We start from the raw sequence: 27,026 nt of genomic DNA on the forward strand, positions 1-27,026 counted from the left end.
TAAATGAACTTAGTAAAGCTTTCGTTTTTTTATATACATGAAATATTATGTATTTAGTCTAAAGTTATGTTTGATGTCATTAATTAATTAAAGAACTTAGCTCTATTTGTACTTTGCTGAAACATATGCGTGCATGTCTAATATAAAGTCGAGTATCGAGATCAATGCACTCGAGCATATAATTGTCTTTCCTTTCACCACAACGTAATCAAGGAGGCGTGGCCAGCACAATATGTTTATCCTCATCAAATTTAATAACAATTATTAATACCCTCATATGCCATACTTTAGGTGGAAAATGAGAAAGGCATGCAATATAAATTTGTGGTTTGTTCTTCCTTTTTTTTTTAAACTTAATAAAATAATTTTATTTAAAAAATGCGGAAGTTGGTGATTAAAATAAACGAATCAAATTTTATTTTTATTTCCAACATGAAACTAAAATAAATAATTTGAGTTAAGTTAAGCTTAAGTTCCAATCTATTAATTTTTGCTATGACTTTAGAACAGGTTGAAAATGTTTTACTTATATATTTAACTATTAATTTATAATGTTCAGTTTTAAATTCATTTTGTATGCTTATTATAGGGGTTGCAGCACTTTCAATAAAAATTTCCCCCCTGAAGGTAATTGAATTTAATTGAAATTTATTTGATAAATAATTAATCAAATAGTTTTTCGATATTTGAAAGGTGATCAGACGCGTGCATGTTTGTAAACTTGCATTCATTTTCTTTTCAAGTAAGTTTTAATTGTTGCACAGTCTGATATTTGTTTGGTATGTGACAATTTTCCAAGCTTACTTATCACTATTTGATGCATATGTACACATAAGCATTTCCTTTTCATAAATAAATTGCACTTCCCCTGACAGAAACACACACACAGAGAAACGAGTAGAAGCAACATTTGCGGAGTTTTCTTCTTTTTCCTGAGGCTGGTTGTTTATACGCTTAGACGCAGTCATGAGCGCGTTGGCCACTGCCTACTTAGCGCGCTCAGCGCCGATTCGATTGTCGTCGGGTGTGTGAGAGGGGGAGAGAGGCATGTGTAATTGCATGAATTGTGTGTGCGCCAACTGGCAGATGTTATACGGTCGTCCCGCTCACACGCGCAGAGTGCGCCTGAATACGGCCGCCATTATGAATGTGCGCCGAAGTTGAAAAACCGGTTGGCGCGTCAGATGCACTCAAGCGATTGAGTGAAACGAGAATTGAGTGGAGTGACGATGGCAGCGAGCCTAGGCCCAGGTGAAATGAAAGCCACTTGCGGCTGCCACTCAGTGTGCTGAGAGCGGCTTTCACGAGAACAACGTTAAAACGGGAAAACACAAAACACACACAAACAACAAAAACGTCGTCGCTTGAAGACGGGCAACTGCAGCAACTCACGGCAAAGAGGCAAAAAGGCAACTTAACTAATATCATCATCAATAATCGGTTGTGCAATATGCGCGGGTGATGCGAGGTGTATCGTAGAACGTTATGCATTTCATTGGCCGAATTGCGTTTCCGTTTGCCACTAAAGTGCGATTCGCTATTGTATCCCATAATCAATAATTGCCGCCGTGAACTGTGAACTGTGAACAGAGTGAGACAGAGAGTGAGACGAAGAGTGACTGTGACAGTGCTAACTAACTAAATACATAAGAGCTTAAATTGTGATTGGAAATCAAATCGATTCCGTACAGCGATTACGATATTTATAACGGCTACGGACATGTTGATAGAGCCGAGCTTGAACCGTGACTTTGGCTCGCTAACTGCTGCAAGTTCTGGCATCGCACACTGGAAAATGGAGCCACATCCCCAACGATTGCCAACACTGGGAGCACACAGCAGTAAGCATACTAAAGTACCAACATTACAAATCGATTGCCGACGGCAATTGCCAATCGATAGCAGAGCTTAACTTCGAGTGCGCAATAAAGCAGCTAACAAATTCATAAATGAATTTCGACACAATATTTGTTTTTGAAAGTTAAACCCATTTATTGCTAATTAACAAATGGAGGTGGGGAAAAATGCCAAATCGACAGCAGCAGTTTAAGTTCACACACACACACATACTTCAACACACAGCTGTTTAAATATTTTAATTTAGTTTTTATTGCGCTCGAATTTGCGAATCAGAAATCCATTCAAGAAAGTCTCTTTTTCTTGCTTTCCGAGCACATTTTTTTTTATGAATGTTGTGCGACAATTGAGGAACGCCATTGTTTTTTTTTGTTGTTGTTGTTGTTGCGGCACGACTTTGTCGTGTTTTGGCTCGTTTTTAGAAACAACGTCAACACAATTAACCATTAATTTATCATAATTAAGCATTGTGACGGGCAACACACAGTACAGTAAAGTAAAGTAAAGTAAAGTAAAGTAGTAGAGCAGCAACACTTGATAACAATGGCCAATTATCATTCAATTCGTTCAATTGCAGTGTCGGCATCATCGGCAGCAGCAGCAGCAGCGGCAGTAGCAGCCGCGGCAGCATCGCCAGCAGCCACAACACCGACAACAGCAGCGCCAACAACTGTGCAAATACCACCAGGTTTCGTTGGTTCCACGGCTGCTGCGGCTGGTGGCAACGGTGCCTCTGGCCCCACAGCAGCCACAGCAGCCGCAGCAGCGGCGGCGGCAGCAGCAGCGGCTGCCACGGGCAACACACTCGGCGCTTTGATGTCGCAGCATCGCCTCTTGGAGTTCTCGCGCTTTGGCGGGCTGCGTGGCTATGACATTGCCCAACACATGCTGACACAGCAGGGCGCAGTGTCCAAACTCTTGGGTAAGTACAGCAGTTTTAGATGGGTGAGGGGAGAGGGGACAGGGCGATAAACACTTTGCTCGATTTGTGTGTGTTGCCAATTTGTATGTGATAAACGCAATTACGCATAATGTTAACATAACGTTATTATCCTCACCGCTGAGGCATGTCAGTGTGACGGTAACAACCCAAGTTGTCCCAGTCCCAGTGCCAGTTGCAATTCATACACAGAGAGAAAAGGTATATCTAAAATTCTAACCCAAATAGTGCACCTTAAACATTTCCTGTAATTGATAATTATAACATAAGAGCTGTTTTTAAATATTATTATCAATTCATTGCACAATTCGATTGATTTAAAATTTTCTAAAGGTTTTTCTATAGGTTGAGAGTTGAAATCAATATTTAACTGCATTTTAGATAGACACAACCTATCTCGTGTTAGAGATAAAGATCAGTAATACAAAATTATTAAGAAAAGAATGAATAAGAAAAAAGTTTTTAATAAAATTACATTTGATGGATATTATAAATAAATGTATGCAGCAAATAATAATTGATAAATAAATAAAAAAAATATAAATATCGTGGATTCCTAAAGAATATTCTTAATAAAAGAAAAGAATCATTTACTAATGAAAAGTATTTACAAAAAATATATACAGATCCTAATTATCATAAATCTAGCTAAATGTGGATTAAATTAAATTATAGAAAACGTAAAACAAAATGATACAAACAAAACTCATAATTTTTTTTTAAATAAATTACCATAAGAAAAAGTATAGTTCAGTTATAATTTTTTAACAATTATTTAATTTTTGTTGTGAAGTGGAGTGTGCAGTAATGATATATTCCGTGTATTTATTTTTAACGAGTTGCTTGATCCTTTCTCTCTGTGTAACTCCAACCCTATCCCTACTTATGTCGACTCCTGCCTTCGGTCCTTCGGTGTGCATAATTTGGGCACTTAAAGTTGCATAAACGCCTCGAACGACTGCGGTTTGCTCTGTTGGCTCATTAATCATAACGTGCCCTAATCGCCGCAGTCGGGAACAGGAGTAAGCGTGTTAAGAGGCAAGGGAAGCTCCTTGTCGCTTGTCTGATGACGCGGCTTGATAAAGCTATTAAACGCCAGAGTAGCCAGCACAATTTTAGCGTGGGTTGCCGCAGAAATTATGCTTGCGATCGATGCAACAATTGTCTCATTATTGTTATTAACCATTTGTGTTGTGTTGTGCTGTTGTTTTTGCTTCCGCAGGTTCGTTGCGACCACCTGGCCTAATTGGTGGCTCCAAGCCAAAAGTGGCCACACCGACAGTCGTCTCCAAAATCGAGCAATACAAACGCGAGAATCCAACGATCTTCGCCTGGGAGATACGCGAGCGTTTAATCTCTGAAGGTAAGTCCGGTAATTGCAGTTGCAAATCAATCTCGAGCTCGAGCTCTAGCCTTGGATTATCTGCACGCCATCGCGAGCGGCAGCAAATGAAGTTTCAGTAACTAAAAAGCACAAACTCCACGCAGGTGTCTGCACAAATGCCACAGCACCCTCGGTGAGCAGCATCAATCGGATTCTGCGCAATCGCGCCGCGGAGCGTGTGGCCAGCGAATTTGCTCGGACCGCTGCCTATGGCTTGTATCCGCCACCGCCGCATCCCTACGGCAGTTTCACCTGGCATCCGGGTAGTGTTGCTGGTAATTCCCCCGTGCCGCCGCCACCCTCAGCGCTGTGGCCTGTGGCAGCTCCCACGCTGGCCAATCTGCCACCGAGTGCAGGCAACTCGACGCCTGGAAGTCTGAGTTTGAGCTCTGCTAATCTGCTGGGCAGCGCTGCGCCTATGAATAGAGCCATTTCACCGGGTTCGGGCAGCCACGAGACGCTGGAGTCGGCGGATGAGAATCGACAGATCGATTCGGATTATCTGGACGATGATGATGAGCCCAAGTTTCGACGCAATCGCACCACGTTCAGTCCGGAGCAGCTGGAGGAACTGGAGAAGGAGTTCGACAAGAGTCACTATCCGTGTGTGAGCACCAGGGAGCGTCTCTCCAGTCGCACCAGTCTCAGTGAGGCGCGTGTTCAGGTAAGTCACGTTACTGCCCACTCTCTCTAGCTTTTGGGGCAACAGCTAACGGCAATCTTCACAACAAACAAACAGGTTTGGTTCTCAAATCGTCGCGCCAAATGGCGTCGTCATCAGCGCATGAATCTGCTGAAGCGTCAGCGCTCCAGTCCCGCCAATCCGATGCACTCGCAGCAGTCCAACGATGGTCCCGTCGCCACCAGCTCGCCCACGCCCAGCACACACAGCAACACGTCGGCGCCCACAACGCCTTTGGCTCAACAATCGCTGCTCTGCGCCGACTCGCCGTTATCCTCGGCTCAATCGCCACCTGCTGTGATGATGCACCCGCTGCACGCGTTGCCTCCCGCACCGCCTGGACATCACCATCATTTGCCCGCGCATCCGGCTGCGTTGCAGCTCTTCAGCCACTATCATCAGCAGCAGCAACAACAGCAGCAGCAACATTCTCCAACTTCAGGCGGTGTTTGCGGCAGTCCCAACTCGGGACTTTCGATGGGCGGCGAACGCAGTGCCTTTCGTAGTCTGGTTGGTTCGCCATCCGCGGCAGCTTTTGCTCTTGGCCTAGCCCGACAATATGCGGTAGCTGCTTCGCTAACGGTTGCCGAGGAACAGCGCTCGCGATTGCACTATCCGGGTGGGGAGTGTGTGACGACAGCGGCGACATTGGCGGGGACAGCGGGTTCGACGGTGATGGTGGACAACTCTTCGTCGGATTCCGATGAAGAGATCAACGTGCACGACGATTCTGATGCTGAAATTGAGTCGCCAGTGGCTAAGGTGGCCCGCATGTCATCCTCTGATGCACCGACAACGACAGCGGCGACGACAACGTTGCAGCTCCTAAAGCATGACCGCTAAGGGCGTGGCACAAGGCGTAGCTTCAAGTCGACGTCCAACGTGGGGACGGCAGCGGTAGCTTCTAATTATAAAAGTTGAGTTGTGTGCGCGTTTCTGATTGACAGCGACAAGTCGAGCGACCCCATCGCCCCAGGGTAGTGTAGGAGGGGAGGCGGCAGTCGGAGGGGGGGCGTTGCCGTGCATGTTGCACTCTGAAACCCGAGACATGACAACTGCAGCGACTGCGACAATGTAAGCAAAAAAAATACAGCAAATAAAATAGAGAGAAAAAATAAAACAAATCGAAAACCAAAGTTAAAATGCTGCTCACCCACATGGCTGCGGATCAAGAGACCCGAGACTTGTGTGTGCCGCAAGCTGCACGTTACACGTTACACTGTGTTGCAGTTGCAAGTTGCGCGCTCTGTAATTACAATTGCAACAATTGTGTGTGTGCCTAAAATTAAACTGAAATTGTAACTAATACTTAACAAGGGGGGTCGCCCCTCTATTAGAGCGTGTGTGTGTGTTTGTGTGTGCCCCAGTTCGTATACTTATTTCTATTACGAATACAACTAAGAGTACTTTATTTATTCATTGCCGGCCGTAGGTCGTTTTCATAGCTCTCCTTCTCTTTCTCTCTCTCTGTATCTGTATCTCTATCTATTATATCTTTACTATCTACTACTAGCTGCCGGCTTACCTCATCACCATTTAAGGCTATAGCGTATGCAATATTTATCTGTAACTTAGCCCTAGCTCCTAGGCTTAAGCTTAGCCATGTATGCTCATTAAGTGAGAGCTGCGAGACGTGTCTACAGTGCGTGACATGCAAATAGCACATCATAAGTGACAACTACTTTAAATTTTATTTAAATTAAATGTTCATTCAAATAAATTATATTTTATTTATACTTTATTGTTTTACCAAAATATTTTATTATTTATTCCCCCCGTTGCTATTTGCTTGGCCAGCGCTGTAGCTGTCTGTATCTGTAGATACCCATTTTACCAGTATGAGTGTGTAACGAGTACGAGTTCGAGTACTCACTTTGTTGTCTTTGGTTGCGTTTGAACTGATATTGATACCAGGAGTATGTGAAGAGAAAAGCGACAATCGGAGGAAAGTCGTCGTGGTACTTTATATGTAATTCAATTGTACATTTACGATGGCTCAAACTAACTAACTATTTAGTCTCTCAAAAAAACATTATAAACGCAATAATAAACTGTTGAAAAAATATAATTTGTAGTATTTTATTATGGAACTTGGAATGAATATTTATTATTTTGTCTGTAGATTGTGTCATAAGCTGATTGAAGATGCCTAAGATTGGTTCATGATTGGGTGATTGTCCAGAAGATTGATAGACTGAATATGGAATGAACAAACATGGCCAGCTTTATATAAATAATACGCAGATTTGCTTAAACAATTATTAGCAAATTACTGATTGATTGTCCTTATGCTGATAGACTGATTGAAGATCCCATAGATTATTATGGTGATTGATTGTATGGCTATCAGGTTGAAAGACTGAATACATAATGCATGGAATGCATAAGTTGGAAAACATATTTAACCCTTTTGACTTACTTGATTGACTGACTTTTCTGTTAATTGACTTGTGAAATCGCTGGAGAAAAATCAGACATTCTTAATCAATGATTGACAAACAGATGGCTTAATGTTTGCAAAACTGACTGATTGCAAAACTGATTGATCCACCTAAGTTGATTGAATGTTTAATGCTTAATGCATGAACTACATCATATACTAGTAATAAAGAAGAAGAGTTATACAAATTTAAAAAGTCAAACCATTTTTATTCGAGCTGCTGAAGTTGAAAAGACTACAAGGCCTAATAGAAGCTTTAGTAATGGTCTGTATTAATTTCAAAAACAGAACCGAGGCGAATTTCATATGCATACGACTTAATAATACGACTCATTAAGTAGTATTAATCTTCATTCAATTGATCTATTAAGTGCTCAGCATAATCAAAAGAAGAAATACAACTTCTAAACTCTCTAAATATTTACTGAATTCCAAATTCGAACCCAAATAATCATCGACACATCGACATGTTAGAAAGAGAGATAGCGAGAGAGAGAGAGAGGAGGGGAAGGGAGAGTAGAGTGAGACGTGACAGCGACAAAAAGCACAGCGAATGGGCATAAATAAACATTTAACACTCAAAAGCTTCTTAAAACGTTATTAAATATTAATTTAATCAATATGTATTGTGAATGTGTGTGTGTGGAGCGAAAGAGACGGCAGAGAGAAGCAGGGTAGAAAGAGAGTGAGAGGGAGATATGGAAACGAAATTGAAACCGAAAACGAAGTCAAAATCAAAATACGCGCATAGAAATCGCTTAAATTTCGAGTGTAATGGCCAATATGTCCAAATCTGGTTGATAACATCGACATTTTAATTATAACCAAATGAAGCCGCGCGCACACCCAAAAGCGAGACAGACAGAGCTGGTGAGAGGGAGACGGGGGTAACAGATGGCACTAGAGACGAAGTCGGAGACGGGGAAAGGCGACTCTGGCTCTGGGATTTGTTGAGTTGGGGACGGTGACGGTCCGGCTAACCGATTAAAAATGCAGAGTCAACTAAGCACATAAATCAATGTAAATTATGGTGTTAACAAAAGGCAAACGCGGCTCTCGAACGCGGCTCAGGCGCGACTTCACGTTCAGGTTCTGGCCGAGATTTAAATGAGTCGGACTCGTAACCAAATTTTTCGAATCTGATAAGCGGAGCGCGACGATGTCGATGCTTAGATGCAGCTGATCAGCGTTTTTTTTGATGGTCCCATTCTGTTACTGATTCTCGATGCTCGATTCCCGATTCCCGATGCCTGTTACCAATGCTCAGCCGTGCAAGCGTGCGCCGAGTCACACACAAATTCAATTTGCTTGACTTTTTATGAGCCAGCTTCCCCTTTAACCCCCCTCTCTCTCTCTCTCTCTCTCTTAGTCCCCTTGACTTATTCTAATTTAGTGCTGGGCTGGTCGTGAGCATTCCTTTAATAAATTTAAATCACCTTCTATTGAAAATATTTTCACCTCTCGCTCCATAAATTATGCCTAACTTATACACATAGTACACACATTATGCAGGTGTGCTGAAGTGAGATGGCAAGCGGGTGAGTGTGCTAGAGTGAGCTGGCAAATGGTATCAATGTTGCATGTGGCTTGTTTTCGTTTTTTTTTTTTGCCAATTTGTTCTTAGCTCGTTTCCAGCTACACTTTGCAGTACGCCCCTGGATTAACGAGCCCAGTCCAGTCCAGTCCAGTCCATCAGCATCAGCATCAGCATCCACATCAACCTGAGCTACAGCTACAGGCTCAGCTTCATCTCAGAAGGGTTCGCTGTTGAGGAATTGGCTGACAAAGTGGCGCTCTCATGAGCGCCATATAATCGCAGTCAAACATTTTTACGATCCTCTGTGTCTGTCTGGGACTTCTCTCTTTAGGGGTTTTACAGTAAAATTGCTCAGAACTTTGTTGGCAACATTGTTGGGGCCACGAAACAGGCTACAATCTTTTGCAATTCCCCCTTGTTGATCACTGCGCACAGTTTTTATCACTTGGGTTGGCTGAAATCGATGAACTTTACTCGACAGTGTTCCTCGCACAGTTCCAGTTTGTCTTCCCGTTCTCCCCCTCCATCCCTCCCCCTCTTCCTTTGTGACGCTGGCCACCGCCACCCGCTAGGGGACCAGGTGATAAATCTGTTGGGAACGCCGACACAACATTTCCATCTCATAGTCTTAAATGGACCATAAAAGCGCGAAATCCCAACACGAGCAATAACTAAAGTTAGTTACGTTAACTAATACATCAACAATGTTGCAAACTCTTCTTCTTCGTCTTCTTCTTCCACTCTTCCAGGTCCAAGTCCAGCTTTAGGTCTGTCTTTAAAACTGTCTGCCTGCCCTCTGACCGGCAATAGATCATAGATTTACTGACGAATGCTAATATACTCAAACTCATTCCAGCATTGCAATTGTTTTTCATTTCTTGTTTTACCCGATAATATTCTATGTCGTAAAATTCAGCAAAGATCTTTCGCGAGATCAAAGTAAGTTTAGAAAATTCGGTTTTTTATGATGATTTTTTTGCTAAACGTTTTTCAGTTAATGTCCAAGGATGCCTAATTATAATGATGTTGCGTTGAGCTACCACCAAAGAAGATTAAAATACACTTCTAACAACAATTATGTTGAAAAATCTATTATTGAACACCAGAAAGTAAACATTAATACATTTCTAATTATAATGATGTAAAAAAAGTAATAGTGTAGAGTCACCGCCAAGGAAGTTGTTTATACACTGTGAAACTTTTCTAATAGCTTTCAAATATATTATAAGAGCTTTTGATTAGGTCAGATAAGCAATAATTTGGAAAGTTTATGTGATTAGAAATTGATAAGTTTGTATAGAAGTTGTTTAAAATTAAAAGATCAAAACGAAAATGATCAAATTATCAAATTTATTTGTGCAAACATTAAAATTGCTGTTGATTTTTTTTAACTCCATTTAAGCAATTTAAAAGTCATTCAAATTTAAGGGTAAGTACAGGTAAGAATTATCAAATGTCGAAAATGTCAAAAATAAAATATTTAATGTATTTAGTATAAGTCAGCGCGAAATATGAAATTCAGATATGTTTTTTAGTTGGTAAATATTACATATTAAACTTTGTACGAATAAGAATATCGAAAAAGAGATGGTCCTGTTATAAGTATTTCTAAATTCAATCAATGTATGCAGAATTACTCTAAAGTGGTTTGTTTTTGAAATATGTCTATTCTATTAATTTAACTACAAAAACGACTTTCCCCAAGTGAAGGTCAAGTAAAAAACTTTTGATTTCTACGATGACAAATTTGTTTAGTTTGCTATACATTTATTTAAATATGCTTGCAAAAGCTAAAGCTTAAGAGATTCAAGTTTTGAGTGTAATAATCTTTAGCTTAATGGCACTTTATTATCATATATTGATTTATTTTTTTATAGTATATCACGAAATCAATTTAAGGTTCTAGAAGCTCATTAGTCAATTTGTTCAAAACTCGCAGAGTGACTTCCATGCAAATGACGCAAAGTTCGAAATTAGTTTAGAGCGCCGGATGAGAGAGAGAGAGAGATACAGATTGAAGATAAATAGAGAGGGAGGAAGTTCTGCTGAAGAAACGATAGTGTTGGCAAATGCCAATAGTCATAGATTAATTTGGTTTATATGATTCGGTTTTGATTTCAATAATTTACTGCGATGAACACAATAGTTAAGTTGCTGCTGTGGTTGCTGCTGCTGTTGTTGTTGCTGTTACTTTAGCGGTTGCTGCTGCTGTTGCTGCTGTTGTTAATGAGCAAAGTGATTAAAATGTGTGCATTTGTATTTGTCCGCTCCTTAAATGAGCTCGCGCTTTCAACGCGCTGCGACCGAGTGATTTTGTCTCGTTGTCATCTCATTAGGAATCGGGCGATAAGACAAATTTGTTTTCTTTGTTTATAACTTTATGCAGATACAGGTTTAAAGTTGTCATGCCCTGCAACACGTTGAGCATATCGATAGCATAGACAGCAAACTAGACAGAGGAACAAGGTAGAGTATTGACAGTTCAATAGAGTTGAATGTGACATCAACCACGGCAACGGCAAAGAAAAGTTCAAAACAACAAAACAGAAAGAAAGAAAGAAGAGTTATATATTTAATCTTTGTCGCTTCGGAGCAACAAGCTACAAGCACATCCCAACGACAACAACAACAACATTAACATCATCATCAACAACAACAAAAGTGGAATGCTAAGCAATGTTTTTGAATTCAAAATGATTTTGTCGGCAGCTGCCGCCTGACATCTTCATTAACGAGGAGTGTGATCAAAAGAGTAATGAGGTGTTGATAGTGTCCAAAGAGCGAAAGACATTTAATGCATTGGCATTCATTCCCTTTCAGCTTAATTAAGCATAGATGAAGCTATACAAGCAAGCTCCCTTGGGACATTAAGTTCATAGCCACAGTCAAAAGGTTAAAGTTGATCAATTCGTTTGTAATGCTGGAATTTTTCTCAAATTCAATTTGCATTTGACAAATTTGCGTTCAGCTTTTTTGTTGTAAAGCCTCCAATTAACGGTGCGATCGCTACCGAATTATTATCGCTTATTATTTGTGATTCTTTTCACTCTATTGAATTTGCAGCATTGTGTGTGCAGTTTAACTGGAGAATGTTGCTTAGAACAAAAGAGCTGCGAGAGCGATGAGTTATTAGCCCAAGTTGTCGTATTATACAAAGGACAGACAATGGCTAATCAAAGTCGGTCCACTTCTGAGCACTTTGGGCCACTTAACATTGGCATTCTCTCTAATGGAAAGGGTGAAAAGAGGATGGGGAAGGCGAAGGTTGTTGATTGATTGTCACAGTGAGGTGCAATTAACCAGAAAGTTATGTCCAAGTGCGTAATTAAAATGCATTCCCTTGCAAATGGTCTTTAAACAACGCCTATTGTTCCCACTACTATGACTACTAACCAAAAATGTTAACTGGCATCGTTTTTTGTTTTGTTTTTATTTTCTGTTTGGTGCTGGGGTTTGACAGAAGATTTATTGGTTGTCCTAAAATCACAGCAGACCGTTGTAGATACGGCTTCTGCTGCTGCGGCCAAAACAAAAGAAGCGCTGCTGCAGAGTCGCCAACATTAACAACGAGCTACGAATAACGAACGAACGAGCGATCGAACATCAGGCATCATCGGCATCGGCATCCACATCAGCATCAACATTAACATTAAGGTATTCATGCGCCTACATCGCCCACTAATTGACCCGTCGACGGTGACAACGACACGGAAACCCAAGCCGAACACCAAGCCAAGCTAAGCTAAGCCAAACCAATGCCATCATATTGATAAGACACTAGCTACACTGAGAGAAATTATTTATATATTAAATATTTAAAACGTTTTGCTACTCTTGACTGCAAACAAATCTAAAAACAATCACAATTGTTTTATTCGTCAAATTTTTTTATTATTCATTTTTATACAAATTTTCAATTTTTCCAAAATTATACAATCTGTTATTTAATATTCTTAACTATAACATTTTATAAATTCAAAAAGTAATTTATTTTTTGCGAGAAAGATGGACAGACGGACAGACAGACAGACGGACAGTGGAACATGGCTAGATCGTCTCGGAAATGTACGATCAAGAATATACATACATACATTATAGGGTCGGAGATGCCTCCTTCTGCCTGTTGCATACATTTCCTGCCTGCACAAAGTTATAATACCTTTGGGTAGCGGGTATAAATATGAGAAATATTTGTCAATTACCTAATTCTTAAGATAAAAATCTTTAGTCTTAATTTTATACATTTTTTTTTTATTTATTACTGTTAATTATTGTGTATATCTATTTATTGATATTAATTGAAATTATATTTGTTTACTTAATTATATAAAAATTTCATATGTATTTAAAATTTGTTTATATTATTTCATTATATTTTATTCTCTATTCTACTCTTACTCTATTAAAAAGATATCTTCATTTTAAAAAATGTATTTTGTTTGCAATTTTTTCACCGTGTAGAATTTTGTCTCAAGTCCAATTCCAGAGTCGAAAAGTTTGTGCAGCGCTTCGACACTTTTTGATCGACATTGCCGCTGCTGCCGTTGGCTAAACCTTCATTTAAATGTTGGCATCTTATAGGCAGGGGTCAGTCCCCGAGTATGGGACATAGGAATGGGAATGGAAATGGGAATGGGGACTGCCTGATGATGCCTCATAATGCATACAATATGTCTCTATAGGATTTCAGTGGCTTCATTGATTCTTATCACCCCATAAAATACATTTCGTTTGATTATTTGTATTTCTCTCGCTTCGCAGCGAGTTTAAGCCAAGTTATCGGCCCCCTCTCCTCAACTCATCCTCCTCTTGTTGCTGCTGCTACGTTGTCATGTTGTCGGTCTCGTTGTTGTCGCCATTGTGGCTCGCCTCTGGCTTTTATTTGTTTCTGTTTTTGTTTTTGTGTCTCTTTGCTTTTTTTTGTCTGTTTTTTTGTTGTTCATTCAACACCGACTCGGTTTTTTTCGGGCTCTCTAGTGCGATTCTGTGTGTTTAATTTATGTCTTTATTTAGTAAAGATTTCGTTTCCTAATTTATTGTGTTATCTCTCTGGGCAAACGGGCATCATCAGCACTCAGAGCTCAGCGCTCAGCCGTTTTCTCTCTATACTGCGCGAGTCGACACCTTCGACAACTAACTACCTCTACCTCTCATGTTCTACCTCTTTGGCTCACTCTATTAGATGCTGCTCCTGCTGCTGATTGTGCGCATGCGATGTCGTTTGTGCTCACCTTTTTGGCCACTCATTCGTTGGTCGCGTCACCTGCAGTCAATGCTTTGCTTCTGTCGCCTTCCCATTCTGATTCCCATTCCATCGGATCCCATCCCATGCCATGCCCATTAAGAGCGTGAAGTGATCCCCATTTATCTGCTATCGTCTGATAATGCTCATCGAACAAAGTGAATTAAATTGAATTTGAAAATAGCCGCATCATAAAAAGATTTGAGACGGCGACAGAACGGTACTTACTTCCATCGAATATCTAGAATACTTACACACTATCTATGTATGCATGTCGGTTATATATACTAACTTTCATGATCGCTTTATAAGTAAGTTCCACTTGTTATTTATGCACTGTAAGTTGACGTCAACATTGGCCCCAGGGCAGCAACAAAAATCCGCAAAGAAACATCTTCATTAGGAAATGGGTTTGGCACTTGGGGGATGGAGACTGAAATGTTGGAATTGTAGCTGAAGCGGCAGGAACTTGGAGTCTGCTCCGAATCGGCAAGCGACAAGTGCTTTTTCTTGTACGAAACGTCGCTCGGGCTAATTGGATTACTGGACACGCTGGAGCCTGAGCCTGAGAGCCTCGACGGAGACTCAAAGCGTGTAGCTGGACCATGGGTTTTAGCCTGCACCGTGTCAATTAAATCTGCGAACGAAATGCTTACATAAATTCCAAAATTGCTTACGGTGGGCATCGATTTAAATGGAACAGTAACGGCCGACCAAGAACAGTGCACAGTGGGACAGTTTCTTACGATAAAGGGATTAAATTTAGACTAAGGGGAATATGCATTTAAAATATAACTTAAAAATATGAGAACCTACATAAATTAATAAATAATAATTTAATTTGTGTATACTCTTATATGATTTGATATATAAATTAATATAATCTTAGAAGTAATTTTTCTTCAAAAAATATTATAATAATATTATTATATTTTATTATAATATGAATTTACATTAATTTGTAAAATCTTATATTATTTAATAAAAGTATTTTTTATTAGAGTATCTGATTGAAAAATTCTCAAATATTTTGTATTTTTTTGTCGCACATTACATTAAAATGATGGAAATACACTTAAGAAAATCAAACAAATACAAAATTAATTTAATTTGTGAATTTACCTCATTTATAATTGGGCAAGTGGACACTGTGCGTCGGCGGCAAAGGCAGCGCAGTCGCTGCAATTTATATGCAAATTTATTTTGCTGCAGCAGGCCCACTGTGGCTGGCCGCTGGCTGATAGGTTTAGCACTGGCTCCAAGCTCCAAGCTTCGACTGGAAGCTGAAACCGAGGCTGAGGTTGAAGCTGACTCTAAAGTTGGCACGGGCACAAACACAAGGCACAACAGCTCAAAACGATGCCCGGGCGGACAGGTGATAACGACGGCACCGTAACGATATTATGACGTCGATTATGATTGCACCTCAGCGATCGTTGGCATCGAATTGAACGACGCGTCGCAGCAGCGCTGCCAGCAGCCGGCAGCGACGTCAGCATCGTTGTCGGCATCGACGTAGACGGAGACAAAGTAATTTGCATACAAATGGTGAATGCTCGTGCTCAGTGTCGGTTGCGCTTCGTGATTCCGGTGAGATTTCGCGCGGCATCGTCGTGGTAATTAGATTGTTAATTTATGCGATCGGCCAATGGCCATCCCAGGCTGAGTTGCCTTCAGTTTCAGCTTCAGCTTCAGTTTCAGTAACACAGAGCCACGCTTACCAAAAACGTCAGAGAATTGTGCCACTATTTCCACTACTACTTCTACTGCTACTTCCTTGAAGAACCAGAGGATCAGTGACCAATCCTCATGATTTATCGCGGCGACGGTTCGTTTTATATTTTATTTGTGCTGTGACAACATTGTGCCGACACTGACATTTGCATGGAGACGCGGGCTTACAATCGAATAGTTGCCAGCTTTCAGCTTCCAGCTTGCAACTCTAAAGATTCCAGTTGCCTGCCGGTCACACAGTCACCCAGTGAGGCGACATTAAAGGGCATTCTGCTGTCAGATCCGTTGCACACTCGCAGCTGTCCAGCGCCTTGACACCTGTGAGATTCCCTGACGTGTCAGATCCAAAACCAGCGCCAGCTCCAACGACTGTGACTCTATTAAGGAAGCTTTGACTTGCTTTCGTGTTGCTTGTAATGTTTGTATTTACTTTTGAGATTTTCTTATGAAACTTATTTTGTAATCTTGCTATTTATTTTGATATTTACAATCAAAACATATTTGCACAAAGTATAAATAAATTTTCTTAAAATTTACACATTTACTTTTAATTCATAATTTGATGTATATTTAATTTAAAGATCAACAAGAAATTTAATTTAAAGATCAACAAGAAAGTCAAATTTTCTTTTTGTTGTACAATTTACTACATTTTCTGCTTTAATTTATAATTAGGGTTTAAGTTTTCACTTCAAGAAACTAGTAATCAAAATAAAAGAAATTCTACTTAGCTACAATTTAAGTCCAAATAAATTGTATATGCTCTATGCATTCTAGTTATAAATAAGTTGATCTCTTAATTTTAAATATAAGTTAATTGTAAATAAACGAAAATAATAAAAATAAAAGTAGTACTTTAAATTAATGGAATGCTTTTAATATATGTTAAAATCACTTTCAAAGACAAATGAAAACATAGTAATATTATCTTTACCTTTTTTAAATAACTCTTGTATTAACTCCAACACATTTAACATATGTATAATAAAATCGAACACAAAAACAATAAATAAATAAAAAAAGCCATAATTTAACAAATAAATTTAGAGTGGTAGCATTTGAATTTTATGTGTTAATTCGCAATTTGTTAAATGATTTTAAAAATAAATGGAAACAAGTTTTTAATTTAAATGCTGTACATTATTAAAATCACACTTGATGCAAAGGCATTATCTGACGAATTTAATTAATAATCAAATAAATACAGGCAACATATACTCTGTAAGCTCTCCTAACTTAAGGTCTGCTCTTCTTCTCTCCAATAGTCTGTGCTCCTTCTTAACTCTCTCGCAGTGCAATGCAATTGCCTCTGTTGTGAATATTTTTCGTCATGCTGATTTCCTTTCCTCTCTCTTAGCTGCACCACTCGTCGTATGACTTCGATAATTGTTTGCAATTAATTTACACGCTTGTACTATTTTACACATTTGGGTTATGTGCTAATTTCTACACAATGTGCATGACGGATGGCGATAAAGAGGCGCTGCTGATGATGCAATGACATAATAAAGTCGACAACGACGACAACGTGACAGCGGCGACATGCGGCAAGTAGCAAGCACAAGCGAGCTAGCAGACAATGCGACCATTGCAATGCCTGCCTGCTCCCTGCCTGCCTGCTTGAACTCCTCTACTTAGTCGGCACTGTGGAATATGCAAATAGTATGCGCCGATAAAGATCACGCCGAACAAACAATAAACAGCAAAAGCGGCAACATCAGCAGGCGGCAGCCAGCAAGTGGCAACAACAACAACAACAGCAACAGCAACAATGATCGCTGCTAACTGTTGTCTGTTGCTGTCATGTTGACAATTGGTCGCTCGCTTTGTTTCTGGCCCTGTTTTTGGCATTATTGTGGCAACAATTAACACACAAAGGGTTTGTCATTGTGCCTCTCTCTCTTCCCTTTCTCTTCGCTTACTGTGCTGCAGGTGGTCCTGCTGTTGTCCTGCTACTCCTTTAGCTCTCGTTATGCAAAACGAATTCAATTCAATTAACACCTCAGCATAAAACAGAAAACCATGCCGAATGCTGTGCGCGGTAGCACGCAGGTCGCGCTATTCTCCTCTTTCGCTGCTTTCGTCACCCTTGTCGACATCCGGGACCCAGACCGGGACCTGGATCGACAACTCAGCGGGCGGGAACCGCAGCAACTGCTTTTCAACTGCTGGGGTTAATCGGCACGCTAACGCCAACGCCAATGTGAACGGTTGCGAACGGTTCAAAGCGAAGGGCCACCAGGAAGAGCTCACATTCTGGCGACAGGTGAAACATGAAAGGAAACGAACTAAGCAGAGCACAAGACTGAGACCTTAACCTGACTCTAGGGGGCGCCTCTTTCCTTCCCAGTCTCAGAAACGCTCTCGTCTAGTTATTTATGTGACAAAATTTTGCAAATAATTGGATTGACTGATCAAAGCGATAGGACGACAACGACAACACAACTGGGAGAACTGTGGAAACGAGTCGACGACAAGGGAAACAGGAATTGGAATTGGAATTTAATTCAATTAAATGCGTACTGCGCTGCAATTCCTCAAATGGCCTGCCAGTTGTTATTGCGGCCCCAGCTCCAGGGTAGCTGACCCAGTTGACCCCAGGTACAAACAGAGCTCATTCACATTGATGTCTTCATGCCAGAGTCAACTCTTCTTTTGGCGGCTGAATGATGAGTGCTCATGTTTAGCTTGACGCTTATTAAATATGTGCAGCGGTTGCGACAGCGACAAACTTGCGCAGCTGATAAGAATGAACTGGCGGCAAAAGGGTGCTCAGATCAAGATCAGAGAGATCTCTGATCGGACAACGCAGGCAAGTTCAGCTCAAAAGCTTTCCCATAACTCACCTCACATCGATTGGCTGGGGCTGGGTCCGGGGCCTTGAGCCGCACACAGTCTCTAGCCTAATTGGATTAAATGAATCCAATGAAATCGAAAACAAAATCAATCTCTAAGGTTCCTTTATGCGAATCATGTTTATATGCGGCACAAAAACTGGGGAAACGATTGTGATAAGTTACTGGTGAAGTATGTAACGGGTAAGGTAAAGGATTTTTTTATTTTTGAGGATTTAAATAAAAAAAATAACTTATGGTTATTATCTTAAAGCGTACAGGAGGGTTGAGGGGTTTTTCATTTTTGATGTTTTAAATAGGGAAAAGCCTATTGATATATCGTATAGCTTTTAACGATGTTAAGGAAGAATGTATGAAATGGAAAAAGTTTCTTTTGAATTGACAGGTTTTAATTACATTTTTTGTATTTACCTATCACTCATTAATATTCTTTATATTATTTATTTGTCAAACTAACATATTAACATATTATTGCATTGGGTATACTTTATCAATGATCATTTGCTTAGACTCTTAACTCAAATACACAATTCTCGAGTATTTCCATGTCGAGCAGGCTCAACTCTCCACAGTTGTGACTGTGACTCGCTGTGAATTCTGTAGAGATTCGTTGAGTTTTACTTAGAAGTTGCCTGCTCGCCTCGATTTGAGCTCATTTGCTCACTTGAGCGTTATTGAACGATGTCGAAATGTGGCTTTGGTCGTAACGTTGATATCCATGGGAAACGTTCCGTCTATCCCGACTATTGGCATCAGCTGTGGTCTCCACTGAGTCACATCTTGTGTTGGATTTCGCTTGGTTTTGTTTTGAAAAGAAGAAGTCAACTTCTATGTTAGACCTGTATAATTACCGAAAAATGAAAAACAAAGTCGCCATCAATATTTCAGTTGCATTTCAGTTAACAAACAGAAGACATGGCAAAGCCAAGGTAAAGACTAAAAGGCGAGCCAGTTGAGTGTATCCCTCGGATGCGATAACCCTCAATTTGTAGCCACATCCACAGTCGATGTACACATGTGTAACTAAGTATTATATAGTGCTATATAATTTGTGCCCAAAATAAGTAAGTTCGTTCTGTCTGTCTGTTCTCTCCCCCAACTCGAGCAGTCCAAAAAAGTTGAAGTGGGAGTCGGAGTCGAAGTCAATGTAGAAGTTGGTCTTGGGTTTGATTTGGAAAATGCAAATTATTGAATTCGAAATGCAAATAATCATTAAGTTGAGTTTAAATTGTGGTAAACACGAAAGTTGGTTTAAGGCACGAAGGGAGTAGGGGAAAGGGGGAGCTGGTTGATATTAAGCCAACCAAAACGCCAATAAAAATTGTCTCGTTTTGTGGTCAGCTCACAGTCGGGAATAACTTTTGTTACCATTTCGAATTTCCATTTGGGCTTCGCCTCAATTATACGCTCCGCCTGCGATCTGCTGGATGAAGGAGATGGAGGTGGAGATGGAGGGGGAAGGATTGCTGCTCGGCTGGTCGTTGGAATTCGGTCAGAAGGCCGTCAACCCTTTTTGTTCTTTTCATTTGTTTTTTGTTCGTTTTGAATTTTTTGGTCAACAGCAGCAGAGTCATTGGTAACACCTCTCGAATTTAGACAGTCGCATTCGTGGTTACTTAATTGTCTATAAGAAAGCCAGGAGCAGGGACATCATAACGTGGAGGATGGTCACCTCGGTTTGCTTTCCTTGCTGAACACCTGAATAATTAAAAGTGAAGAAGAGTAGAATAATAGGTGCTGCTTAGACAGCTGAAAAGGTGTTTGCCAGGAGCTGTTTTCAGTAGCTATTTCGAGCAGCGGCTTTTTGTAGATAAAACAAGAGGAAACAATTGTGTATCTAAATTTAAGATTAAAAAATTAGACCAATAAATAAATTTTTAGAATTTAAACATTATGAAAAAGAAATAAATCCAGTTCAGAATTCGAATGTTAGAATAGAGTACTAGAAGTTTATATTATGAATACTAAAAAATAATTTAAGTAAATAAGATAATAAACACATATAAAAATTTTATTATTAATTTTAAACATTTGTGTATAAATTTTTATTTTATGATCTTAAAAAGTGTAAGAACAGTATCATTTAAAAAGAAACAATACTAATATTTGAAGTACTATACCAGCAATTTAAAAAATGAAGTATTTCATTTTATTTAAAATGAAGCAGTATTTAAAAAGTTGAGCATTATATTTTTGATTTTGAAAAAGATTGTTTGCAGTTTATTGATGTCATGTTAAAATATCTCATATGGCATAATTGTTGCAAATAAATTTTGTAGTTTTCATAATTAACTTTTGATTTGTTCTCATTCGTTTACGAATTTATTCTTACTTCTTCTTTTTATTCTTACTTTTCTTCTGCCCGCTCTTAAATGCTTCGTTTCTTTTTCATAGTGGCAGCGTCTATCAAAGTCGAGCATAACTTGCAGCGCGGGCTGACTGCAACTAGCCTTCAACTGACCCCACTTGCACCGCTGCTGATTGCCGCAATCTTGTGCAGCTTGTGCCAAAATTTATGAACACTGAAATTCCATAGTAAATAACTGGCGCATGATTACACTTGCAACGCGGCTACCGCAGTGGCAAGTGGCAAGTGGTAAGTGGCCGGTGGCAAATGGCAGTTGGCCAGACTTGGCCATGTCTATGGCCATGGCTATTTGCGGTTTGCTGATGGCCATAAGCTCGCTGCAGTTGTAAGTGCGCTCTCTGATCGCCATCGCGAGTGCTTCCTGTGGCGGCTATTATGCCACACACACACATGGGCAAAGCCTTTTAGAATGGCGGATTTGGGCACAGCTTGAGGCACTGAGATGTGGATTCGCGGACACGAAGGCGTTTGCTCCGGTTTAGTGGTTGTACTCGAGCCGAGTAATCGTGGTCAGCAGCATATAATGACCACATTTACCATTTACCAATGGCGCATGTGCTCACACAACTGTAAGTATTATATACGTATTACATACACACATATTCATATGGGTAATTACGTGCAATTTTCACTCCTTTTTCATGCACACAGCTACAGCCACTGCCACAGGCTGGCTGGCTGGCTGACTGACTGACGTTGTGAGTTGGCCTGGCCAACGCCAGATGGCCAGCTCGATTCGCCTCGACTCGCCTTTTAGTTTGCCACAATTCGGCCCCTCCCCTGACGCATTACACAACCTCCATTGTTTCCGTTTTCCGCACAATTATTACTTATACAATATGTATAAATTTCAACTACAACAACAAAAAGTGCATAAAAAAAGGTGACAGAGACGCAACCAAGTGCCGTTGCTCTGTTTGCTGTGTTTGCCGTTTTTACGGCCACTTAACAAATAAATAAATGGGTCGCAATTGCAGTCGGGAGCAGAACTCGAGTTTGAGTGCGAGTTCGAGTTCGAGTCTGAGCCTAACCACAAGCCAAATACCCGACCTCGCTAAGATTAATAGCTGTAATTGTTATTCATTGAACGCCGCGGCTCTGCCATTGTCTCAACACTTGGCCGGAACCAACAACATCAACACCAACATCTGCCTCTGTTGACTCGGTTCCGTTTTCAAAACTGTTCTGCAACCTTTTTTTTTTGGCTAACATCTTAAACCACAAAGTCTGCTAAATTGCCGCATCTTTGCCATGCCTCGATGCCGTTGCAAATTGAAATGTTCTGCCAAAAGTCGATTGCATATTATTTTCTTAATTTGCCATCGTTTACATTTGCCTAATTTAAGTGCTCGTTTTTCCAACAATTTAACGCCCCTAAAAGGTTCGCATTTCGTAGCTCATGAACTAGTTTTAAAAAGTAAAGTGAAATATATGCGAAATAAATTTGGTTCTTAAAGAGTTTCATAGTTTTTAAAGCGGCAGTCTGTGAATTTAATACGGTTTAATTTAACTTCAAATATTTCGCAGAAAATTTGAAAATGTTTTTGGTTGGAATTGTTATTCCTTGTAGATACTATACAAATTTAATTGGGAAAGTTGTAAACATTTAATTGCGGACGATTAATCGCCAATTAGGAGATGAGCTATCACGCGAATTAGTAAAATGTCTCTAAAAACTCCTTTCACTATAGGAAAAATCTTTCCAACTTTCCATCTAACAGATTAAGAGCGGTAAGTGGGACAAATTTAATTAATTTTCTAAATTTGAAGATACAAATTAAAACAAATCTCTAACAACTCGTCAAAGTTGTACACAGAACAAATTCGATTTTTACAAAATAGTAAAATTACTTAGACTTAATAAAAAATTAATTTTTGTCTAACAAAAAGTTTACACCTGCTTACAAACAATAATAATAAAATTAAAATTTTAGCATCACATCTCATTATCACTTGTAAATCACTTTTGCAACAATTGCCATACCAATAAGCAGTATGAACATAAAACACAGCTCGACTCTGTGCAATCAAAGTACATACCATATACTATATAGCGTCTGCTGTTGCTCAAAGTTCTTATATATACACTGCGAGAAAAATAACAATCTAAAACGGTCCATATCTAAGGACTTTAGTATATTTCTACTAATAACTATTATAAATTAATTCTGATTTAAGCAAATGCGAAAAATATTAAAAAAAATACTTGAAATTTGTACTAGTATTTCGATAAAAATTTAACTAAATTCGCTAGAAAAATGATGAAAGAATGCTACATTCAAGTTTGTTCGACTTTTATTTACCCGCTTCTCATTTGGAATAAAGTCATAATCCGTTATTATTATTAAAATATATCGAATTTGTTTACTAAAAAATTTTCAAATATACCGAAGGCTATATTTGGTGTAGTGAGGTACATTCAAAATAAACTATAGCCTAGAAAATATACCAGAAGCGAAGGTTCTAATAGTAAACAAGAAACAATGTTTGATTACGAATCCTACAGATTTTATCACGATAACACCATAAATCCCATTCTCTAAGCTGTGAATAGATAAATATTAAATATGTATTTCGCTTTCATTTTTTCTCACGGTGTGTGAATATAAGCAAAGCTCGACTCTGTGCAATCAAAGTATATAGTATATAGCGTCTGCTGTTGCTATAGGTATTCACGTGTAGTTCTAGACACATTTAGCAAGTATATACAATATAATCTAAGAGGTCAAAACAGACTCAAAGAACAGAAAGAGAACACAAATAAAGCGGACTGTGTTGTGTTGTGTTCCGTTGTTGTGTTGCGTTGTATTGGTTTGTGTTGTGGTCTCGTTGAGCTGAACCGGGGGCGGCTTTGGTTCTGGCCTGTGTTGAGCTGTGTTGGGCTGGGTCTATAGCTATAGTCTGTGGGTCTGTTGCGGGCATGGATTCGCGGACGTGCTCGGCGCAGAGCCAACGAACAATGTGCAAGTGAAGCCCCATAAATATTGTTTAATCGATGTTTGCTCTACGTTTTATTGCATTTATGGCGTTTTTAATGAGCGCGCCTCTACGCTGCCGGGGCCTACAGTTGAGGGACAGGGACGGGGGGGCTGTGGAGGGTCGTCATAGCGCAACATTTTAATTTTATGCCCCGAATGGCGAATGGCGAATGGTTATGGCCGTACAACGTCAGCGTCCGAGCTTGTAAGCCGCTAACGAAAGGCGGACACACCGAGAGGAGGACGAGGAGAAGGGGCGGCCAATAAGGGAAGGGAGAGGAGGGGTAGCGGAAGGGGTTGAGGAAGAGGGCAACGTTAAGAAAGTGGCAAATGCGAACGCTGCCAAGCTGCGGTCGCTGCCAATGAGCTTACAACATTTTTGCCAGTGACTTTGAACCCGCGCTCCAGTTGCCGTTGTTGCCGTTGTTGTTGTTGTGGCAACCGATTGGTTTCCTCTCCAAGTGCAGGTCACAACAGGGTGCAAGGGGGTAGGCGGGGGGATGCCATGCGAAATTGACATTCATCAGCAATTAATTTTGTGCGCCTCGGCAACAATGTAATGAATAGCAGTGCTGGCCAAGAGGCAGAGATTGTGTTGCCAATTGGCTCGTAAAACGCGGATTATGCTCGCCGTTTGCTGATGTTGCCATAGATGCGCTTATTGGCCATCTTAATCTTATCGCTTTAACGGTGATTTAGCACTCTACACACAGAGAAAGAGAGAGCGAGAGAGTGAATGCCTCCTCCAACTTTAAATTCTTCCAATCTCCGACTCTGATATTGTGATTTTTTGGCATCCTCGAGCGATCTGGCCATTAAAGTATCTCATCAAGTTTTATCGACCATTAAAACGAAATCCGTATTTAATTAACCAGCCCAAAATGTGAGCATGAATTGGCCTGGCCAGGCGCGCACAATTCCAACTGCCCTCCGTTAAACCCTTTGACTAGTTAGTTTGTTGCTGATTATGGTTATGGCCAAACACTGCTCTTGTCTGTCTGTTTCGCTGTCTCTCGGTTAGCCCCGTTTTTGGCCTGCAATTTGATTTGATTTTGCAGTTGAACAGTTGCCCATATGTTCCTTCGTGCCAAATTGCTTAACCTTAACAAGCCGCAAACGCGACGCCAGGCTCTCGCTGGGACTCTTTGGACGATCTGACAGGGTGTTGAGTGGCAGATTACATGCATTAGGCTGCCACTATACGTGGCACACACACTCCCCGCTCCTTGCTGCTGCACATTTATCGCGCCTTGACAAATTTACGGCTTGTAATTGCAGTCAGCTTGAAAATAAAAACCCGACCGAAAAATCCACAACTTCATAAACAGAGAGACAGCTCACCCGCTCCATCGATTGCTCCATGTGCCCCGGCTTCTGGTCGTCGTCGAACGTCGTCGATCGTCGATCGCCGACCAATTGTCGACGGTCCTTGTCTGTCTGTTTGTCTGTCCTTTTCTTCTGACTCGCCGCTTATCGTTCAGTTGGTTTTCCGCGTGCGCTACCCAGCAATTTGCGACTTGGCGACTTGCAACTTGCGACTTGGGTTTCCTGCCTCGATCCTCGATCGCGCGCTGCAATTCTGGCTTCAATTTTCAGTAAGCTTTCACTGCGAAGGCTTCAATTGTGTCTGTGGCAGCGGAAGTAGGAGTACTGACTGCCTCACCCGCTCTCAGTCTGCTTAGTTGTATGTGTGTATGTTTGTTGTGTCATAATTTATTTGGTAAATGTTGCCAGCAGCTGGCCAAGTTGGTCGGCCACGTCACGCCCCAGCCACCCCTTGATTGCCTTTTCTATGTCTGCCCTGCGACTGGCCACTGGCCACTTTATTCACTCTATCCGCAGGCCACAGTAGCCACACACCGCGCCCACTCACCCTCTGCTCAGAGTTCGGGGGATGCGGGTGCAGGGAAGTTTGTCGCGAGCCCAGATATCAGCCATTAGAATGCGTCAGCCATGTTTATGTCGCATTGCCACTTGGCATTCAAATTAGTCGCTTACAATAAGTTAAGCCCACGCGCTTTTGGGCCAGCAAAGTTGCATTTAATTGTGTCACAAATTGAGAGAAGTATGAAAAATAATCTATGCTGAGATTTACGATTACGGAAAATGAACGACAACAAAACTATCCTATAAACATTTCCACCAAAACTAAAAAAAAAATAAACCCACAATTATTTAATTGCCTTTTTTAGAACATATGCAATGAACCCTTAGAGAAGATCTTTGGCGAATAAAAAGTGAAAATAATCATTAGTCGATTGGTAGTTAGAAAAGATTGCGTAAATACCCTCATATTTTTCACTTATTTGTTAGAAAGATATATATATATATCCGAAGGATACTATAGTTGAATTTAGCAAAAAAAAACAAATTTGATTGAGTACCACTTATTTCTTAGAAAGTTTTTTACATACTTAACTATACAAGAGTCAAAGTGTTTGAGAATATGTGTATTGATACAACAATAGTAAGTTTGTTGAGTGTATCAAAGTTGACGCTTGAAGAAATATCTTAACTAAAGCAAAACAGAAATTAACTATCTATCTAGCTATCTTTCATTTTATAAGAAATATAATTCAACAAAGTGTTCTCTAATTCCCCTCTGAGAAACAAGACGCTCATTGTATCTCTAACAGTAGCAGGGAACTGCAGCTATAGTAGCTGTTGAGTAGCTGCCGAGTAGCTGTTGAGCTCTTCTAAACTGTTTGCCCTGTGAACTGGGTAAGTGTTGCTGTTGTGTTGCGATGGTATCTTTTTGGCTTGTCTATGGTCTAGTGCTGGCATAAAAAATGAAGACGACGTGATCCACAAAAAGCGGAAAATGAATTATGAATTGCACTTTAAACAGAAGTGTTGTGCAGGGTGCTTGGTGCTTGGTGCTTGCCGGGTAATAATACGATGCTATGTTATACTTAATACATTGGCGCTATCAGGTGAACTCGATGCGAACTCGAGGCTGATTGATGGTTGCGCGCCTACGCAGCAAAGGTAAACGCGAAAGGCGAAAGG

General features: G+C 40.3%; 1 protein-coding gene across 1 annotated transcript; it reads left to right on the forward strand.

Moving 5' to 3' along the window:
• The first annotated feature begins 1,295 nt into the window (after window positions 1-1,295).
• LOC133842760 (paired box protein Pax-6) lies at window positions 1,296-6,893 on the forward strand. Its single transcript, XM_062275975.1, has 5 exons — window positions 1,296-1,841; window positions 2,435-2,779; window positions 4,020-4,160; window positions 4,286-4,845; window positions 4,921-6,893. The coding sequence occupies exons 1-5, from the start codon at window positions 1,721-1,723 to the stop codon at window positions 5,704-5,706; spliced, it is 1,953 nt and encodes a 650-aa protein (XP_062131959.1). The 5' UTR covers window positions 1,296-1,720; the 3' UTR covers window positions 5,707-6,893.
• Window positions 6,894-27,026: the final 20,133 nt, after the last annotated feature.

This window comes from Drosophila sulfurigaster, chromosome 3, assembly GCF_023558435.1.
Source record: "Drosophila sulfurigaster albostrigata strain 15112-1811.04 chromosome 3, ASM2355843v2, whole genome shotgun sequence".
In the NCBI taxonomy this organism is placed as follows: domain Eukaryota; kingdom Metazoa; phylum Arthropoda; class Insecta; order Diptera; family Drosophilidae; genus Drosophila; species Drosophila sulfurigaster.

Excerpts from the sequence above, each read along its gene's own strand:
- LOC133842760 (XM_062275975.1), top strand. The coding sequence starts at position 1,721 with ATGTTGATAGAGCCGAGCTTGAACCGTGACTTTGGCTCGCTAACTGCT. Across the intron at positions 2,780-4,019 it reads CGCAGTGTCCAAACTCTTGG|GTTCGTTGCGACCACCTGGC; the intron begins GTAAGTACAGCA and ends TTGCTTCCGCAG. Across the intron at positions 4,846-4,920 it reads TCAGTGAGGCGCGTGTTCAG|GTTTGGTTCTCAAATCGTCG; the intron begins GTAAGTCACGTT and ends ACAAACAAACAG.